This window comes from Bufo gargarizans, chromosome 7 (assembly GCF_014858855.1).
Source record: "Bufo gargarizans isolate SCDJY-AF-19 chromosome 7, ASM1485885v1, whole genome shotgun sequence".
Classification (NCBI taxonomy): Eukaryota; Metazoa; Chordata; class Amphibia; order Anura; family Bufonidae; genus Bufo; species Bufo gargarizans.
In genome coordinates this window covers 189,201,028-189,222,746 of record NC_058086.1, presented here as the reverse complement: position 1 = coordinate 189,222,746, position 21,719 = coordinate 189,201,028, and the positions used below count along the sequence as shown (strand labels likewise).

The 21,719-nt window shown below is 46.7% G+C and overlaps 1 protein-coding gene across 2 annotated transcripts in view; it reads left to right on the top strand.

Annotated features, from left to right (window-relative positions):
* FAM3D (FAM3 metabolism regulating signaling molecule D) overlaps positions 1-21,719 on the top strand; it is a 74,478-nt gene that overhangs the window by 28,580 nt on the left and 24,179 nt on the right. For both annotated transcript variants that reach the window (XM_044301390.1, XM_044301391.1), the window contains exons 3-5: positions 1,374-1,481; positions 2,565-2,588; positions 2,986-3,109. In XM_044301390.1, coding sequence (XP_044157325.1) covers positions 1,374-1,481; positions 2,565-2,588; positions 2,986-3,109 — 256 coding nt within the window. The remainder of the gene's footprint in view (positions 1-1,373; positions 1,482-2,564; positions 2,589-2,985; positions 3,110-21,719) is intronic.

The window sequence follows — 21,719 nt, the reverse complement described above, 5'->3', positions numbered from 1 at the left end:
TATTTTCATGTTTTGGCCATTTATTCCTGCAAAGGAGGTGTGGTGGCTGGTCATGTGGCAATTGGTATTAGCAGGCGCTTATGGATATAGGTGTCCACTCTGATGGAGACTTGATATTAGTCCAGCCTTGTGATTGGGTGTCTGTCTGAGCCATAGTACCTCACCTGCAGCTGCATCTGTAAAGCTGTGATTTTGACCAATAGTGATGAGCGGCATAGGCAATATTCAAATTCGCAATATTTTGCTAATTTTTAGCCGAATATTCGCCTTAAATTAGCGAATTTGTGAGCTCGTCAGTATTTTCTTGATTGAGAAAATCGGCAATGTAATATATTCACGAGAAAAATTTACTATTAGAATATTCGCGATCAACACTAAGGGGTAGGCAACTTTCCTATCGGTTGCTAGGAATGTTGCTAAGTACTGATATTCGCGATAAATTCGCGATTAGAATATTTGCGATCAACGTTATTCGCAAATACAAATATATAGCACTATATTCTAAATATTCGCAAATTCTTGAAGTAGCAATATTCGCGATTTAAAATTTGCGATTCCAATATTCTCGCTCAACATTATTGACCAACAGATGCCTTCTAGAATCTGTGTTCTGAACAGTGAAGATCTCTCTGGAGTGATGGTCTCATAGGAAAATTTGATAGGATTCCTAGGAGTAGGAGCTCTGACATATGCTTCTTCTCCCTTCACTGTCTACTCAGCAACTCGTCCTCCTGGCAGGAAGTAGGACCAGCCCTCTCCTACCAAGAGGGGAGGAACAGGGTGGTTAGCATTCTTCCTGCCAACCATTACCTGCTCTGTTGGAATAAACGGCCAAAACATGAAAATACATAATGTAACATGACAATACATAATAAGCTTTTGCCAATAGCTCCAGGTCTAGGGTTCTGCAAGGCATTCTGCCTGGTTTAACAGTGAATTTCCTGGTGATAGGCTCCCTTTAATAACAGCAACAGGTCCAGTTTCTGAAATCCGCAGTCATCAACTGTTATCGCTGAAAAAAAGCTGCAGTCAGCCACACATTTCTTATGTCTGGATGTGCCAGGACCACCACAGTATATATGCCTTTAAGATGCGAAGAACAGATAACCTGCCAAAGAAAAAAGGTGCAAAATAAGTATTTATATTGGAAGTCCTCAGTGAAGTGATGGTGAAACTTGTCATCCTGGCGTCTCCTGCGATATAACAGTCCTATTATTCATGCTCAAAATTATTCGTGTGGAGTAGATAGATGAAGAATTATAGGAGACAGAATAAATCATGATTCTCACTTACATGACGATCAGTCTGCTCTGCTGCATTTACACTATTGTACCAGCCTGGATTTAGACTGATCCTGTCCTTTCTGTACCCAGGGATTGTACGGATCCTGGTGATCGTGTTCACGCTGCTATTGACATGGTTCTGTGCAGAAAAAATGTTCACCACAAAATGGGAAATAAGGACCTTACGGAATTTATTTGGTAAGTAAGCCCCAAATCATTGATAGATATGATACACATCAATTACTATTGTGAGTCTTTAAGGGGACACAGTGTAGAGAGTGAAGTAGGTGGAGCCTGATGTGGGATTCTCTCTTTGGTGACCTTTGAATCCCCACCCCTGCAGAGCCCTGACATGGATATTTCAGTGTATTGTATTTTTTGCCCTATAGGATGCACCTGCCCATAAGACGCACCTAGGTTTTAGAGGAGGACAATAAGAAAAAAATTGTTTTTATTAGACCTTAGATCAGACCACCACTATTAATCAGACCTCAGCTCACGTCCCCAATCAGACCCCAAATGTTAATAAGACCTCAATAAGACCTCAGATCAAATGCACCAGACCTCAGTTCAGACCCCAATGTGAATGACCCCCAATCAAACCTCAGATAAGCCCCAATATAAATAAGACCCCCATTCAGACCTCAGATCAGACCCCCATGTTTCAGATGAGATCCCCATGCCTTAAATCAGACCCCCATGTTTCAGATCAGCCCCCATACTTCAGATCAGCCCCCATACTTCAGATCAGCCCCCATACTTCAGATCAGCAAATAAAATAAAACCTCAACATACCTCTCTTGCTCTGGACACCGTGGGCTCCCAGGATCCAGCTTTCTCTCTTCTTCCTGCTGTCGGCTAAGCTGTGACCCAACGCGCACAGCGTGAGGTCACAGAGCGCCCTCACGCTGTGTGCAGTCACAGCACAGTCGACGGCAGAGGACCAGGAAGCGGTGAGTAGAAATCTCGGGGAGTGCTGCATTCTCCGCTTCCCGGTCCTCCAGTACTAATGAGTGCTTCTATAATGGAAGCGCTCATTAGTATTCGCCCCATAAGACGCAGTGACAGTTTTCCCCCATTTTTGAAAAAAAAAGTGCATCTTATGGGGTGAAAAATACGGGTATACTTTTTGACCAAATCTGATCCAATTATAAAACGTTAACATGTGAGCCGCACAACATATCTAAAAGTGACGGCAACATTGATTTCGTAATTGTAACGTGGAAGCCACAAATGTCATCTTTAAAAGATTTTTATGTGATTTTTTTTATTTTTTTTTAGATAATGAGGTGAAAGATGAAATGGGTAAGTGTGATGTTATCTCTGATCAGAAGCCTATCAACCTCCCTTGATCACCAAACCTAAAATATCAATGGCTTGGGATCAGGATGCGGAGCCAAACGGATCCGTCCTGACTTACAATGTAAGTCAATGGGGATGGATCCGTTTTCTCTGACACAATATTGTGCAATTGAAAACGGATCCGCCTCCCATTGACATTCAATGTAAGTCAAAATGTATCCGTTTTTGACTTAGCCTTTTTTTTTTTTTACAGAATAATGCAAACGGATCCTTTCTGACCGGATACAAGCGTTTGCATTATCGGTGCGGATCCATCTGTGCAGGTACCAGACGGATCCGCACCTAACGCAGGTGTGAAAGTAGCCTGAGTTTCTTACTTCTTTTGTATTGCACCTTTTAGTCCAGAAGAAAATAAACAGAAAATGTGGAAATGATCATGAATGCCCGGAGAATTACTTCGCCTTTAAAGTCATTAGTGGCGCAGCCAATGTGGTCGGCCCTTCCATCTGCTTGGAGGATAAAATGTAAGTGCATAACATAAGTGTGATTGCGTTTTTATGGTTTGTAGAAGGAATCATTGTGAATTACCAAGGTTTCCGAGTCCACAGGAGGAAATGGGTCTAAGGATCCCCCTCCATTTATATCGTACATGTACACCAGGCATGTCCTTTATAAGATCTAATAGGCTATTTAAGAATTATCCTGTAGACCTTAGTGGCAAGTGAATGACTTTAAAGTCAGCTTCAAATGGGGGTTGTCTTCTGCTAGAACATTTTGGGACTATTATTGGTTTAGAGCCTGGACCCACCATAGGTTCATCTGGTATTCAGTGTACATTTGTTTCCTGACCATAGACCGCTATTTGTGCAGATACCGGTGAGGTAAGGCGGCGCTCTCTGGGAAATAAATATGAAAATTAGCCCTCTTTCAGAAGGAAGAAATCTGTCTCTCTACTGCCACCTGCAGGTAGCTACCCTGTCAATGTCCACCCCAATAAAGAGCATGACCTGTCTCCTCTCCTGACATGTCTGTTTAAGTAACTACTTGCATTCCTCATGAAGTGACAATTCTGGAGCATCTTTATGTTGTGCAGTTCCTCTATTATTCCTACTAGAACTTTATGAATGAATTACCAACTGAATATTACCATTGAGGGATGTGTCATTGCACAGTCTGACACTGTCAGCCCTGATTGGACAGTGTCCTGGGACCTACCCCCCCCCCTCCCCAACTGGTAACACCCAGTTGGCAACTCATTCCTAAACTTATAGTATGAATAATACAGGAATGGCACACTCTAGGGTCATAAGAATAGATTCTCCAGAATTTGTATTACATGAGGAATAGAAATAGTTACTTAAAAAGACAAGTCACTAGAGGTGACAGATCCTGTTTAAAGATCCTTGAGACATTACTTGGGATATCAGCCAAAAGAGAGCTACCCATCTGTAGACAGTTGTTCCATTGTTCTAACCAGAAACCCAAAACTCCGAAACTGTCTGCAGATAGAGGAAGTGAATTGTCACATCAGATACGGTCATGGTACATGTGTAATCCTTCTTCCCTACCCTTTTTAGGGCTTGCATAGTCCTGGAACGATCAACTTTTTGGAAGCTTCAATTTTACAATATAATGTCATGTGGTTTTTAATGAAAAACTTTACACAACTCGATTCAGTTACCGAGTTTTACTAGTGATCTTTTGTAATTAATATTTAGTTCATTACTTCAGGATATGCTTGCTGTTAGTGAATGAGAACATTCTTGGTTACAGGCTGAATGCATACAGAGACCTTGCTATAACTGTTTCCAGTCTAGGCAATCCGTCTAAAATGTGTCTTGATGGTTTGCTACAATGTATCAGGGTGGGTTAGAGGCATCACCCTGGGGTTTAGATTGTTTAGCTCACAAAGCATTGAATGGACTGGATGACTGTAGCAAACCCTCAGCTGTGGTTTGGTCTTGTTATTATTATTGAGTCTACTATGTATTAAGGTACGACCACACAGTGTGGTCGTGTCATGATTGCCCTTCAGTCCAGTACTGCTCAGCCATTTATAATATCCGCAATTCACATTCAGTACTGCAGTATCATGTCAAATTAGCACTCCCTCAAAAATTTTTATTTTCTGACTTGTTAGAAAGGTACTGTCACGGACGTTCCCTCGACAGGTGGCAGGAGATCTGTGAGACTGGCAACACGTGGTTTGATCTGACATGTTTTCCATTTGGATCAATTGACGTCTGTGTTGTTTCTGATGCTTACAAAATAACTAGCAGTCAAATGACCAAATACTCCCTTTAGGGGTCCTAGCTAATGTACAGCCAGGTCCATAAATATTGGGACATCGACACAATTCTAACATTGTTGGCTCTATACACCACCACAATGGATTTGAAATTAAACGAACAAGATGTGCTTTACCTACAGACTGTCAGCTTTAATTTGAGGGTATTTACATCCAAATCAGGAGAACAGTGCAGGAATTACAGCAGTTTGCATATGTGTCTCCCACTTGTTAAGGGACCAAAAGTAATGGGACAATTAGCTTCTCAGCTGTTACATGGCCAGGTGTGTGTTATTCCCTCATTATCCCAATTACAGTGCGCAGATAAAAGGTCCAGAGTTAATTTCCAGTGTGCTATTTGCATTTGGAATCTGTTGCTGTCAACTCTCAAGATGAGATCCAAAGAGCTGTCACTATCAGTGAAGCAAGCCATCATTAGACTGAAAAAACACAAACCCATCAGAGAGATAGCAAAAACATTAGGCCTGGCCAAAACAACTGTTTGGAACATCCTTAAATAGAAGGAATTCACCGGTGAGCTCAGCAACACCAAGACCTGGAAGACCACGGAAAACAACTGTGGTGGATGACTGAAGAATGCTTTCCCTGGTGAAGAAAACACCCTTTACAACAGTTGGCCAGATCAGGAACACTCTCCAGGAGGTAGGTGTATGTGTGTCATAGTCAACAATCAAGAGAAGACTTCACCAGAGTGAATACAGAGGGTTCACCACAAGATGTAAACCATTGGTGAGCCTCAAAAACAGGAAGGCCAGATTAGAGTTTGCCAAATGACATCTAAAAAAGCCTTCACAGTTCTGGAACAACATCCTATGGACAGATGAGACCAAGATCAACTTGTACCAGAGTGATGGGAAGAGAAGAGTATGGAGAAGGAAAGGAACTTCTCATGATCCTAAGCATACCACCTCATCAGTGAAGCATGGTGGTGGTAGTGTCATGGCGTGGGCATGTATGGCGGCCAATGGAACTGGTTCTCTTGTGTTTATTGATGATGTGACTGCTGACAAAAGCAGCAGGATGAATTCTGAAGTGTTTCGGGCAATATTATCTGCTCATATTCAGCCAAATGCTTCAGAACTCATTATACGGCGCTTCACAGTGCAGATGGACAATGACCCGAAGCATACTGCAAAAGCAACCAAAGAGTTTAAGGGAAAGAAGTGGAATGTTATGCAATGTTCAAGTCAATCACCTGACCTGAATCCGATTGAGCATGCATTTCACTTGCTGAAGACAAAGAACAAGCAGGGACTGAAGACAGTTGCAGTAGAGGCCTGGCAGAGCATCACCAGGGATGAAACCCAGCGTCTGGTGATGTCTATGTGTTCCACACTTCAGGCTGTAATTGACTGCAAAGGATTTGCAACCAAGTATTAAAAAGTGAAAGTTTGATTTATGATTATTATTATTATGCCCCATTACTTTTGGTCCCATAACAAGTGGGAGGCACATATACAAACTGCTGTAATTCCTGCCCCGTTCACCTGATTTGGATGTAAATACCCTCAAATTAAAGCTGCAGTTATAGTACATCTTGTTTGTTTATTTCAAATCCATTGTGGTGGTGTATAGAGCCAAAAATGTTAGAATTGTGTCCATGTCCTAATATTTATGGACCTGACTGTATATGAGTAAAACGACAAAGAAAGATGTGTACGATTAACACCATCAGGAACTAGCCGGGGACATTTATTATTTCACTGATAATGGCAGCAATCGGGTCAGTGCTTTATATTGCAGCTCTGTGTTGTAATAAACACTGTTTTGTGAGTTAAATTGTGTGTTGTTATTATCTTTATTCTTTATTACACATTAATTGGTCTTACAGTGTGCAATAGTCTGGCCAGATAGTCTGAATTTACTGCAGTTGTCACTGCTTTATATGCTCACACAACACACTGTACATCTGAATACACTGGAGCGATTAGTGTATCGATCCACACAGTTTGTCACCCACACACTTGGATGCATATGTATCACACTGTCCCTACAAGCTCACCCTCTCAATTGTAATTGGTGCCCTACAGCTAATCCCTGCCTAAAAATTAGCAGCAAACCCTACCCATCCCGCCATGTGCCACTTAGTCAGGGGAGTTTGGGTAATATTTTTGGAGTTATAACCTTCTCTTCTGATCCTCAGTTGTGTCATGTGACCAACACTCTGATCTCCAAGTGACCCAGGACAGGAAGTCAGTTACTTCTCTATTCATTCCTATGAGACTGAGGCATCATGCACACGACTGTATGTATTTTGCGGTCCGCAAAACACAGATTCGCAAAAAATACGGATGACATCCGTGTGCATTCCGTATTTTGTGGAACGGAACAGCTGGCCCCTAATAGAACCGTCCTATCCTTGTCGTTAATGCGGACAATAATAGGACATGTTATATTTTTTGCAGAATGGACATATTGACATATGAAAACAGAATGCACATGGAGTAACTTCCGTTTTTTTGCGGACCCTTTGAAATGAATAGTTCCGCATACGGTCTGCAAAAAAAACGTAACGGACACGGAAATAAAATAAGTTCGTGTGCATGAGCCCTGACATTGAGGCTCCCATAGAGAAACTGGCTTCCTGCACACACATAAGATGCTGTGTTATTTTGATAGTCCGAGTTTCGGTCACATGACACAGCTGAGGATCAGAAGGGAGGGGATAACTCACAAATACAGTCACTAGTAAGAAAATGACCATCACTTCAGTTAAAATCATGTACCTTTCTAACAGGTCAGAAAAAAAATAAAAATTGTGTGCGAGTGCTTCTTTAATGATGCAGACCAACTAAACAGCGTGGTCTTCATTAGTTTAATGAAAGCACGCTGCGGCCAGAATGGCCGTGCAGTACTCAATCACAGCGCAGCCGCGTCGCAACTACGCCGCGTGGTCGCACCTATAAAGGGTTTAACCTCAGCTGTCCGCTTGAAGACCCTCTGCTGCCCCTGGGTGAGATATGTAAGCAATGGATGGCAGCAGTCTCTGTGTCCATAGGAAATGAGATGGCGGTGGCCATGTCATTTTACCCCTGGTACAGTACATCCACTTTTGTGCAGGTGATGGACAGCTACAGGAGGTTCTGCTATCTGTGTGTGTTCTGGGTGAGTTCAGCTACTGTTCAGCACCTTCACAGAGGTCAATGCAGCAAGGGAAAGCCGCCATGTGGGTAAATAACATGACCATGGCCACCTTGGAAGTGACTTCGGCCCTTGGGCGAGTGCCTCTTACTTGGCCTGTGATATCATGTCCATCAGTCACATGGAATAAATATAATTCACTCAGCAGCTTTCAAACAATTTGAAACAGCATTGTTTTTCCACCATTGTTTTTTTTTTTTTTTTTTGGGGGGGGGGGGGGGGTTTAATATGGGATAAAAATATCAAGTTAAACAGGTTGTGCCCCATAATGTGCAAATTCCTCTATGGAGGCGGATACACATGCTCAGTTCTGTACTTCAACTGCCACCAGCCGGATCTACTGTTAGAAGCTGTGAGCTGCAGCAGAAAGGACACACCCCTGAGCTGTTAGAGGAAAAGGAGCTTCAGCAGAAGGTATACACCCCCTGAGCTTTGATAGGGAGAGAGCTGTTGTAGAAGGATGCTCCTCCTGAGCTGTGATAGGGAGAGAACTGCAGCAGAAGGTACACACACCCTGAGCTTTGATAGGGAGAGAGCTGTTGTAGAAGGTATACACCTCCTGAGCTTTGATAGGGAGAGAGCTGTTGCAGAAGGACACACCCCTCAGCTGTTAGAGGAAAAAGAGCTTCAGCAGAAGGTATACACCCCCTGAGCTTTGATAGGGAGAGAGCTGTTGCAGATAGACGCTCCTCCTGAGCTATGATAGGGAGAGAACTGCAGCAGAAGGTATACACCCCCTGAGCTTTGATAGGGAGAGAGCTGTTGCAGAAGGACGCTCCTCCTGAGCTGTGATAGGGAGAGAGCTGTTGCAGAAGGACGCTCCTCCTGAGTTTTGTTAGGGAGAGAACTGCAGCAGAAGGTATACACCCCCTGAGCTTTGATAGGGAGAGAGCTGTTGCAGAAGGACGCTCCTCCTGAGCTGTTATAGGGAGAGAGCTGCAGCAAAAAGTATACACCTCCTGAGCTTTGATAGGGAGAGAGCTGTTGCAGAAGGACGCTCCTCCTGAGCTGTGATAGGGAGAGAGCTGCAGCAAAAAGTATACACCTCCTGAGCTTTGATAGGGAGAGAGCTGTTGCAGAAGGACGCTCCTCCTGAGTTTTGTTAGGGAGAGAACTGCAGCAGAAGGTATACACCCCCTGAGCTTTGATAGGGAGAGAGCTGTTGCAGAAGGACGCTCCTCCTGAGTTTTGTTAGGGAGAGAACTGCAGCAGAAGGTATACACCCCCTGAGCTTTGATAGGGAGAGAGCTGTTGCAGAAGGACGCTCCTCCTGAGCTGTGATAGGGAGAGAGCTGCAGCAAAAAGTATACACCTCCTGAGCTTTGATAGGGAGAGAGCTGTTGCAGAAGGTACACACTCCCTGAGTTTTGATAAGGGAGAGAACTGTGATAGTTATTAGTTGAGAGCTGCAGCAGAAAGGGCACTCCCCTTTAGCTTGGAATAAATCTAGCAGAGCAATAGGAAAAATGAACGTGGAGATCTGTGGATCCATATGAGGTCTAGGGCTGGTCCTAGGTTTGTCAGATTGTCATGTACTGTATGATGATTTTCATTGCTTACATGAACCATGGGATTAACCCTCTTATGTTACTGATCAGTATATAAAGGGCAAATCCAGAATATGTATATTGGACTGGATTTACCCCTGTTAGATTTTTTTATGAGCGTCCACAAGTACTTAGCACAATCTATGAGTACAATGTTAGGACTTACCTACCAAGAGCATTTTGAACTCCCACTATATCAGCTGTGATAAATGATATCTACTAAGCCCCAGGCATTATACTGGTGCAAAACAATTCCTGTCCTATGGTTACAGCCAGTCAGGCATGCATGCCATGTCACGGATTGAATAGTATTTATTGCACGCCCGCACCCACCCAGCTAGCACAATGTCTACTGTTCTCTGTTAATAATTTACAGACGTAAACAAATTAGCTCGCCAAGGACGCTGCATGCCATGACATTAGTGTTAGGCTCATGGCTCCAATTACCTGCCGCCTCCTACACGTGTTAGATATCCATCAATAAAATTGCTTTTGTGAGGGTCTGAGGGACACCTTTAGGGATTTCACCCTCTCGAAGCATCCCGTCAGCAGTGACAAGTGACAGCCTGACTTCTTATTTTGCATTGAACTTGCAGTCACTCTCTTCCATCTGTCTCGAATGTATATAATATTATGTATATATTATATAATGGGGTGTGACTGCAGGGTCAGACTACACAGATTTTGTTTGTAGTCTGTCGCTATGGAGACGCCCAGAGCTGCATAAGAGCTCTAGACCCAAAATGGTGGGACATTTTTAAAGAAGCCTATTTGCAAAGCTGAGTCATTTTCAGTTTTATACGCATCTGGTTAATAAAAATATATACCGTAAGTGAAGGTGGACGTAGCCTGCGAGCTGGTATTATATTTTGGATAACTGCCCAATCAAATGTTTGTTTGGCCAGCAGCTACCTTATAAATATGCACATCCAGAAGGGGGATAATGCATGCAACTCTGGCACTGTCTATCCAAGTTGATAAAGGAAGATACATGTTAAAATGTATGAGAATTTGGACCGAAAAGAGATACCAGAATTACAAAGCTCTGTCCACTGTGTAGTGATTGGGAGCAGCACTGCAGTAACCAGTTCTGTCCACTACACAATAGGCGGAGCTGTGTAGTTTCAGCACCTCTTTCTGGCTACTACAGAGTAACTGATCGGCGGGTGTATCGGAAAGCCGATCGCTGTCAATCTGATACTAATGACCTATCTTTAGGATGGGCCATAAATGTAAAAGAACCTCTTTAAGGCATTCAAACAGTATGATAAGTTACAGTTTTTGTACTATTTTAAACATATAGTTGATATATTTCAGGAGACACGTGCCAAACAATTAGCATGAAGAATTAGTAACTATAATGCTCCAGCTTAATCAAAACTTATCATGATGAGCACATTGCATCCTAATGTCTCCTGCTCAGCTGCACACTGCAAGGTGCATATACAGTCAATGGCCCTCTATAGGTTAACCATATGTGCCTTGCCCGGCCAAATCACTGACTAAGGTATACAGAGGCTGATGTCCCTGTTATAAACGTACCAATCACTGCCTGTAAGGACGTTTAAAAAGAAAACAAAAAATATTTATTGATGTGGAGATACAAAATAAAAATTGGAGGAGAGTAAAACCCGAGTGGCCGGGTATCTCAGGCAGAATAAATTACTCGCTGCTGGGGAATATAAGTAGACATAGTAATTGCATGAAGCGTTCAAAAATCCAATGACGCCTATGCATATAAGCCTAGGCACACTGTGTATATCCCCAGTGCTAGTTAGTAAAGGAAGCAATGTTGCTGTCACAATAGACCCCACATGTCCAGATCCTGACAGGTTAATTGCCGGTGAACAAGCGATATAGCATCCAATCGTAGTGCTGTCACGGACAATAGTGTCCATTGTGAATTAACACTCTATGGTCGGAGCAGATGGGGCACGTTGTCAGCTGTGTGGTGATATAAATGTAGGGAAGTGGGCTGTAAGGTCCACACTGTATTCCCAAAACATAAGCCAATCCCCAATGCCTCCCCACTAGAGACACAACCACGCGCTGTTTTCTTATCTTAGCATATCATTATCTCTCTCTAACCCCCAGGCTCTACGCGTTTCGCCTAAAAACAAGGCTCATCAGGAGCGGAGTACAGAGTAGCTAAGGACAGACAAAGTTCAAGGGCATAGAGGTGGTGAAAAAATCACGGAGAGGGGGGAACTTCGACAAAAGGTTGCTTCAAAAAGAGGCCCAGTGGACGTACAGACTTTACACTGTCCACCCTGAAGGCCTTAATTAGCGCATATCCTTTCTGTGCTTTTGTAACGGTCAGCAGAGGAAGAGACCGTAGAGCAGGACTCAAGTACAGTGCAGCAGACAAGGAGGCTGAAGTAGAAACCGGCTTTATTAAAAGAGAACTCTAACTGCCGGAGAAGCAGATTTACAATATGAACAGCTTGAGAATTCACAATAAAGATAATGGAAACTTGCATAAAGAACACAAATGAATCACAAACACAAGTACAGAGCAATAGTCGAAAGGTTAGGGTAGGGTCTACTCTGACTGACTCGTTCCCGCAGAGCCTGTTTCAGGGGATTGCTGTAGAGCCCCAGAATAAATTGTTCCCGCAGTATCCGGTCTATGGGTCCCATGCCAGTAACCCCATCTGCCTCTTTTTTTTGTACCTCGGCCAACACTTCCTGTAGGGCTGTAGCGTACTGAGAGACACCTTCGTCTTCCCGTTGAATCCGGTAAAAAAACTTTGCCCGGAGGTGCCCTGCACTGGCTGTTTCCCCATATATTTCTTCCAGGAATCTCACCATCTCTTGCAATGTATTGCGCGTGGCTTCTGGTTGTAGGAGAACATTTCTTCGGGGCTCACCCTCGAGAGCGGCCAAAGCAATTTCTACTTGTAGTTCTGGGCTGACATTGTAAATCCTAACAGCACTCTGTAACCTTGTCACCCAGTCTGACAGTGTCATGTTCTGGCCATCAAATTTGGGTAGCAAGTTGAACAACGTGCCAATAGGAAGGGCCCTTGCAAGGGTTCCACCATTGCCTGAGGTACTCACATTAACATCATGCACATTGCCTTCAGCCGCCTCCATCTCTGTAACTGTACCCTGCTCGCAGCGCCACTTGTAACGGTCAGCAGAGGAAGAGACCGTAGAGCAGGACTCAAGTACAGTGCAGCAGACAAGGAGGCTGAAGTAGAAACCGGCTTTATTAAAAGAGAACTCTAACTGCCGGAGAAGCAGATTTACAATATGAACAGCTTGAGAATTCACAATAAAGATAATGGAAATTTGCATAAAGAACACAAATGAATCACAAACACAAGTACAGACAATAGCAGGCTACTCTCTTCTAGGTAGTCCTATCTGTCCCCGCTACCCGGGGTGCACCTCTACGGTGCACTAAACTAAATCCTATTCCACTATGTCCTAGCTCAGGTTAGCATCAGTGCACTCACAGTTCGGTGTCCGCACATGCAGGCAGGTACAGTCTGGGTCCCGATCTGGTTGCTTGCTTGCTTGCTTGCTTGCTTCAGCGTGGCTCAGCTCTGGCCTCTCTTTGTAGTCTCTGTAACTCTGGTTAGAGATAATCAGCAGCTCTGGACGTGTAATCAGGCAGGGCCTGGAATTCACTCACAGTTCCTCTGGTAAGTGCCTCACACTACAGCAGACAGCACACAGATACTGTGTCACAGCAGGCAGGGAGAAATCGCTCTAATCTTCCCTGTGGATCTCCCTCTCAGTGCACAGCGTCCTTCTTCCTGTGTACTCAGACACCTTCAGCCCAGGCTCTCAGCTCAGCCCGGGAAAAACACTTAACTCCTTGTCCTCTGGAAACAACTCTTCTCACTGTCCTACTCAGCCACAGTGGCCTCTGGTGGCTGGAGGGAAACATGACAGTTTGCTATATATATATGTGTTGGAAATGTTGCTGGATGATCAGGGCTGCCTCTTACATGCCTCCCCACTTAAAGGTGGCCGTCCTCGGCCTTGCTATATAGTCCATAGAAATAATGGTTAATGTAACTTTTTATACAGCAGTACAACATTGTCCACAATACATACAGGTGGACCAAATGAACTCATCAGCAGCGTACCTGTTTGGTGGAACCCCTGCAGTAAGCCTACTGGATCTCCGGAGGTCCTGGCTATCTGTTACGACCTGACTCTCTCCACTAGGAACTGCCAGTCTGGATTCATCCACCACAATAGGAGGTTCGGGTGTGTCCGAGGGCCCCTCTCCATTACGGGCTGGCAATGGTTCTGTGACAGTGCCTTCATCACCTGTAACCTGGGAGGCTTCTTCAGTGTTGGGAGCAGTCCACCAGTCTTCACCATAATCTCCATCAGAGATAACAAGTTCTGAGTATGGGGCAGGAGGAGGTGTCCTCTGAACAGGTGCGGGATCTTTGGACCGGCATGGCCGTAACATATTCCTATGTAGAGTCCGTGAAGCAAATTCCTCATTCTCAACCTGCACTTCGTAGACCGGACCATTAGGGTACACTCTCTTGATCACTTTATACGGCTGTACTTCCCAACGCTCACTCAACTTGCCTCTGGGACGTTTCTCTCGTACCAGTAACCGATCCCCAGGCTGCAATGGAACCTCCTGAACTGGAGGACGGTCTGTATGAGCTCTCTCCTGTAACCGCTGACCTGCCAACCGGCGAATGGTCTGGAGACGCCGACGGTGTTCTTTCACCCATGAGGTGGTTGATCGCTCTATTAGGTCTTCTGGCTGTTCTAGGTTTAATTCCACGATCTCTCGACCAGCCCTACCGAACAGTAACATGTATGGGGTGTAACCGGTGGTGGTGTGGACACGATTATTGTAAGCCCAGACTAATTCTGGCAGGTAGTCAGGCCAGTGTGCCCTCTTGTCTTCCTCTAGCGTCCTCAGCATTTGTAGCAATGTGCGGTTAAAGCGCTCACAGGCTCCGTTTCCTTGGGGATGATAAGGAGTTGTCCTGGATTTTTCAATGCCGTACAGTCGATGTAGCTCTTCCATCACTTTTCCTTGAAAGCACGCCCCTTGATCTGAATGGATCCGCTTTGGACACCCATAGACCCGAATGAAGTCTTGACAAATGGCTCGTGCAGCGGACTCGGCCGTCTGGTCCCGAGTTGGGGTGACTACTGCAAACTTGAAGAAGTGGTCGATCATGACCAGGCAATACTGTGGACCTCTTGACGATTGTCCCACAAGAAGATAGTCTATCATCAACACTTCCAGCGGTTCTGTGGTCTGGATGGACTGTAGGGGTGCTCTCTGTTCTGTACTCTTCGTGAGTTCACACACTCGACACTGTCGGCAAACTTCTTCAACTGTGGCCTCCAGTCGCGGACAATACACATAACGCTGCAGCCACTGGTATGTCTTGACTGGCCCGAAGTGAGCTCCAAACTCATGAGCCTCTTTGGCTATCTCCCGTGCCATTCTTCTGGGTATCACTACCTGCCACCTCGCCTCTAGGTCGGCAGGCTGTTGCCACTTGCGGAACAAAACAGCTCCATGCACTTCCAGTCTGTCCCATTGATGTAGAACGGACTTCATCTCGGCATCCAGATCAGTCCTTTCTTCTTTGTTGGGTTTCCTGCACTGGGTTACCCAGCTTTTCATTTGCTGCAGTCCAATGTCTTCATCTTGCAATCTGCCCCATTCTTCATTAGTTCTCCCCAATGCTTTGGGTAGCTTACGGGCCTCCCCACTTGTCTGGGCCGCGACTGTTGGGGGAGCGAACTTGCGGAAGTCAGGAGTTTCATCTTCTTCCTTTTGTTCATCCATATCCCCTACTGGAGTTTCAAAAGTAACCCTCGAGAGACCATCAGCATTAGTGTTCTCTGTAGTGGAGCGGTAGCGAATTGAGAAGTCATACTTTGCGAGGCGAGCCGCCCAGCGTTGCTCCAGGGCTCCCAACTTGGCCGTACCCAGATGGGCCAGGGGATTGTTATCCGTCCGTACGAAGATCTTAGCTCCTGTCAGATATCCTGCAAATTTCTCCGTCATAGCCCACACCAGGGCAAGGAGTTCCAGCCGGAAGGAACTGTAGTTATGGGGGTTTCGCTCCGTATCTCGCAAGGATCTACTGGCATAAGCGATCACTCTCTCATGTCCATCCTGTACCTGCGACAGGACTGCCCCAAGTCCGTAGAGGCTGCCATCAGTAGCTAAGATGAATGGTTTATCAAAATCGGCATAAGCCAAGATGGGGGCCGATGTCAGGGCTTCTTTCAGGGCCTGGAAGGCCTCTTCCTGTTTCTGTCCCCAGGGGATACTTTGGCCCTTGGGTTGCCCAGCCGTTCCTCTCAACAACTCATTCAGAGGGCCCGCTATTTTTGCGTAGTCTTTGATGAACCGCCGGTAGTACCCAGTCAGTCCCAGGAAGGCCTTCAACTCACGCAGTGTTCTCGGCACTAGCCATTGTCGTATTGCAGCCACTTTGTCTTGGGACGGTAGCACTCCGTCTTGGGACACCCTATGGCCCAGGTACTCGATCTCCCTCTTGAAGAGATGACACTTCTTTGGCTTTACCTTCAGGCCATGGGATCGCAGTCGCTCGAGTACCTGCCCTAGCCGATTCAAGTGTTCTTGAAAAGTAGCAGAGTATACGATGATATCGTCTAGGTATATCAGAGTGGCTTCAAAATTCAGGTCTCCCAGGCATCTCTCCATCAGCCGCTGGAAGGTTCCAGGGGCATTAGTCAGTCCGAATGGCATCCTGTTGAATTCAAATAACCCCATGGGGAGTATGAATGCTGTCTTTGCCTTGTCCTGCTCAGCCACTGGTACTTGCCAGTACCCACTTGCTAGATCCAGGGTGGAGAAGTATTTGGCTCGTCCTAGAGCCGTCAGAGACTCCTCGATGCGTGGCAGAGGATATGAGTCTCGCACAGTGCAAGCATTCAACCGCCGGTAATCCACACAAAATCGAATAGTGCCGTCCTTCTTCTTGACAAGCACCACTGGGGCTGCCCAAGGGCTCTGGCTTCCCCGCACCACTCCGGAATCTATCATCTGTTTCAATAGCGTCTTCACTTCCTGGTACAACTTGGGCGGAATCTGTCGATATCTCTCCCGAATTGGTGGAGTGTCCCCCGTCGGTATCTCATGTGTGATAGCATTCGTGCAGCCAAAGTCATCGGCGTGGCGGGCAAACGCAGCCTGATTCTCCCACAGCATGGTTTCAACTGCTAGCTGTTGGTCTAAACTGAGAGCCTTAACATCTTTCTCCATTTGATCCAGGATGGTTCCCCCATTCCATTCTGGGGTCGGCGCCTCTTCTGCACTGGCAGTAACTGCCAGGGTCCAACCAGCATCCCCTACCGGAGCTAGAGTCACTTCTCTCTGACTCAGGATTTCTCCCTGATGTAGGTACACACGAGCCAGTTCCACCCCTGGCGTCAAGGGAACTTCTAGATATCCCACATTCACAGCTCTTATGGGTACTCGTCCATTCTGGACCACTCCCAGTGTCCGGGCCACCAGGACGTCCTGACCCAGCTCTCCTAGGCCTGTTGGTTCAACGAACACCTCCATGCCTTCAAGATTACGGAAAGTTCCCACGGGTAACGTCAGCACGGTCTCCCGACCAGGGGGAAGGGTGAAGGTAGCCTTTCCTGGCGCTCGGATCGTTCCCACCGCCTGGTGTGCTGGTACACTTTTCTGTGTTCCACAAAAACGGATTAGCCGTTGAAATGCTTTCTGGGTAGGTTTGTGCGGGGTGGCTTGTTTCCAGTAACCCGGCCCCCGTTTGGTGAACATGATCTGATCCAATTCTCGCAGGATATTCATGCCCATTATCACCGGCACATCTTCTTTGAACGTTTCGGGGACCAACAAGATACCTTTCCGCCCCACTTCCTGTCCACATAGCCGTACATTCATCCACACGACCCCTGTGACAGGAATCTGCTGTTGGTTAGCCGCTGTAACCCGGACCAGTGTCTCTCGTTCTGGCTTGGCCAGCGCTTGAAAGTAACGGTAGAAGAATGACTCGGGCATAGTTGTCACCTGAGACCCAGTATCCACTAAGCAGTCGACAGGAACACCTTCGAACTCAGCTCGTATAGTGGGGCACCCTGCGACCAGGTGTTCGGAGCTTTGCTGGGTAACTTGGCTCTCCACCTCCCCTGCAGTACGCCCCACTACTGCAGGGGTCGGTAGTTTAACGGCGGCTCTTGGCGTCCAGCTGGATTATTCCGACACTCTCTGGCGAAATGTCCTAGATCTCCACACCGCCAACACTGTGCCCCTTGACGGCCCACTTTTAGCCTGCGAGTGGGAGGTGCCCTCAGAGCTTGGCTGGATGGCCCCACTGAAGGGTAATGAGGGGCTTGATGGTATGGTAAACTAGCATACGGGCATTCGGGTGTAGGAACCCACGGAGTCGCCTGATAGGTTTGTTGTCGGGCTGGATAGGCAGCCTCAGTAGTATGGCGCGACTCTATCCGTTTCTCCAGGTGTGTCAACTTTTCGTGCATGGCACTCAGGGAGCTCTGCAAGTCTTGTACCACTCTGACCAGGGCTTCCTCATTTCTTGTAACCCCGGGGGGTGTAACGGTCTGGGTCCGTATTACTCCAGAAGCATAGCCGTCTTCTTTGTTTCGCGTCACGGCCTCTGCCAAAATTTGTCGAAAGGTTAGGGTAGGGTCTACTCTGACTGACTCGTTCCCGCAGAGCCTGTTTCAGGGGATTGCTGTAGAGCCCCAGAATAAATTGTTCCCGCAGTATCCGGTCTATGGGTCCCATGCCAGTAACCCCATCTGCCTCTTTTTTTTGTACCTCGGCCAACACTTCCTGTAGGGCTGTAGCGTACTGAGAGACACCTTCGTCTTCCCGTTGAATCCGGTAAAAAAACTTTGCCCGGAGGTGCCCTGCACTGGCTGTTTCCCCATATATTTCTTCCAGGAATCTCACCATCTCTTGCAATGTATTGCGCGTGGCTTCTGGTTGTAGGAGAACATTTCTTCGGGGCTCACCCTCGAGAGCGGCCAAAGCAATTTCTACTTGTAGTTCTGGGCTGACATTGTAAATCCTAACAGCACTCTGTAACCTTGTCACCCAGTCTGACAGTGTCATGTTCTGGCCATCAAATTTGGGTAGCAAGTTGAACAACGTGCCAATAGGAAGGGCCCTTGCAAGGGTTCCACCATTGCCTGAGGTACTCACATTAACATCATGCACATTGCCTTCAGCCGCCTCCATCTCTGTAACTGTACCCTGCTCGCAGCGCCACTTGTAACGGTCAGCAGAGGAAGAGACCGTAGAGCAGGACTCAAGTACAGTGCAGCAGACAAGGAGGCTGAAGTAGAAACCGGCTTTATTAAAAGAGAACTCTAACTGCCGGAGAAGCAGATTTACAATATGAACAGCTTGAGAATTCACAATAAAGATAATGGAAATTTGCATAAAGAACACAAATGAATCACAAACACAAGTACAGACAATAGCAGGCTACTCTCTTCTAGGTAGTCCTATCTGTCCCCGCTACCCGGGGTGCACCTCTACGGTGCACTAAACTAAATCCTATTCCACTATGTCCTAGCTCAGGTTAGCATCAGTGCACTCACAGTTCGGTGTCCGCACATGCAGGCAGGTACAGTCTGGGTCCCGATCTGGTTGCTTGCTTGCTTGCTTCAGCGTGGCTCAGCTCTGGCCTCTCTTTGTAGTCTCTGTAACTCTGGTTAGAGATAATCAGCAGCTCTGGACGTGTAATCAGGCAGGGCCTGGAATTCACTCACAGTTCCTCTGGTAAGTGCCTCACACTACAGCAGACAGCACACAGATACTGTGTCACAGCAGGCAGGGAGAAATCGCTCTAATCTTCCCTGTGGATCTCCCTCTCAGTGCACAGCGTCCTTCTTCCTGTGTACTCAGACACCTTCAGCCCAGGCTCTCAGCTCAGCCCGGGAAAAACACTTAACTCCTTGTCCTCTGGAAACAACTCCTCTCACTGTCCTACTCAGCCACAGTGGCCTCTGGTGGCTGGAGGGAAACATGACAGTCTGCTATATATATATGTGTTGGAAATGTTGCTGGATGATCAGGGCTGCCTCTTACACTTTTTATAACGTATACCTGGCATAATGTTGAGGGCACCTGGGGGGACTTTATAGGACTTGTCACCATCACGTCAGGGAACCATGATTTTGGTTTCCACACCCCTAATAATGCCCCCTTATCCCTCTCTCTCCTCCCCTTGGACCGCAGGGGTCTGTCTTTCTGCCTACACCTGCACTGCATCCGTGACAGGGAAATTAATATAGTTAATCCGTCTGTTAGATTGGTGTGCGACAGATAGCCATTTTTGGTGTGAGGTACACCTGCTCTGCATACGGGACAGGAAAATTAATATAGTTAGTCTGTCTGTTAATTTAGTTGGTGACCTCAAAGAATGAGGAGAGCGTCAAATATTGGACGTGGCCCTTGTCGTGGTGCTGCTGGTGTTGGTGGAGCTCCTGTTGCCGGGAGAGGACGTGGTCGATCTATGCCAGCTACACACCAAAATGAAACACCCTCCTCAGGTACACGTAGGCGACAAAACATTCAGCGTTATTTTGTAGGACCGAACACCGGTGTACGACTGGTAAGGCCAGGACAAGTACAGGTGATAGTAGATTAGGTGGCTGACAGTGGATCCAGTTCCTTCACATTGTCTCCCACCCAGTCTCCTGCTGAAAGTGCAGAGTTGGCACCTGCAGCTCATGGACATCAGTCCCTCACCTCACCTCCTTGCAAATCAGCCAAGCAGGACTGCTGGTACTAACCTAGGGATAGGGCAGGGAAATGAATGAGGGAGAGAAGGAGGAGCAGGGACCACCGAACCCCCCCCCCCCCCCTTTTAACTCAACCAAATAAAAACTCTGACACCTCAGCTCTTTAACCAATCCTTTACTGGGTGATGATCGGCCACAGCAAAATTTTTTCTTTAACAAAATGGTAACAAAACACCACCTCCTCCACAGACCATTCCTCCTATGCGGTGTACCACCCTGGATCCCCAGGGCGTACGTACGCCAGTCACTCTTCACCACGACTTGCTTTCCAAATGCCGCCTCCAGCTGTGACTTCCCTTGTCCACCGAACCTCAAAAGAGAGAAACAGTGAACAAACCACCACAAACTTTTTCTTTTTTTTTTCTTTTTTTTATATTTTTTTATTATATAAATATATAAAATAGACCTGCTATAAAAAACAATCAAACCACTCAAAAGGGGCGGGAGGGCGGGCAACTTGCTTACCCTGTCAAGAGGAAGTCCTCACCCCTACACTCCCCTATATATACCTCCCCTAAACCTCCTCCCACCGACTCTCCCACTTTCCTAACACTCCACCTCCCACTTCCATTAACCCCTTCCTAACCTCCCTACCAAACACTACCTGGCCTATACTCCTCCAAACCAGGGAAATTAAGGAGAGGGAAGAGGGGACCAACAGTCCCTCATCACCCTCCCTATCCTGTCGGGTGCTCTCCAGACTGCTGGTACTAACCTAGGGATAGGGCAGGGAAATGAATGAGGGAGAGAAGGAGGAGCAGGGACCACCGAACCCCCCCCCCCCCCCCTTTTAACTCAACCAAATAAAAACTCTGACACCTCAGCTCTTTAACCAATCCTTTACTGGGTGATGATCGGCCACAGCAAAATTTTTTCTTTAACAAAATGGTAACAAAACACCACCTCCTCCACAGACCATTCCTCCTATGCGGTGTACCACCCTGGATCCCCAGGGCGTACGTACGCCAGTCACTCTTCACCACGACTTGCTTTCCAAATGCCGCCACGGAGGAGGACCGTATCTCAAACGGGGCTCCGACCACCACCCAGCAAACTAAAAGCTTGTTCGACGCCATCCTGTAAACCGGACAAAAATATATCCAGCCCAATCTCCGTGAGGTGCACCCCGTCCGGCCTCATCAAAGATCTATTATCTCCCTCTAACTGCCAATGACGAACCACCACCCCCCCTTTGGAGCGCACAAAGCGAGACATCCGGGCATTTAACGTTCTCCTACACCGTTCCATAGCCTCCCCATTCCTGGCGCCACGCCAAACCACTCTAGGCACCACCTCTGACCATACCACCACCAGCTCCGGGAAAAAGGCAGGGAAACGCTCCAGGTCAGACCTCAT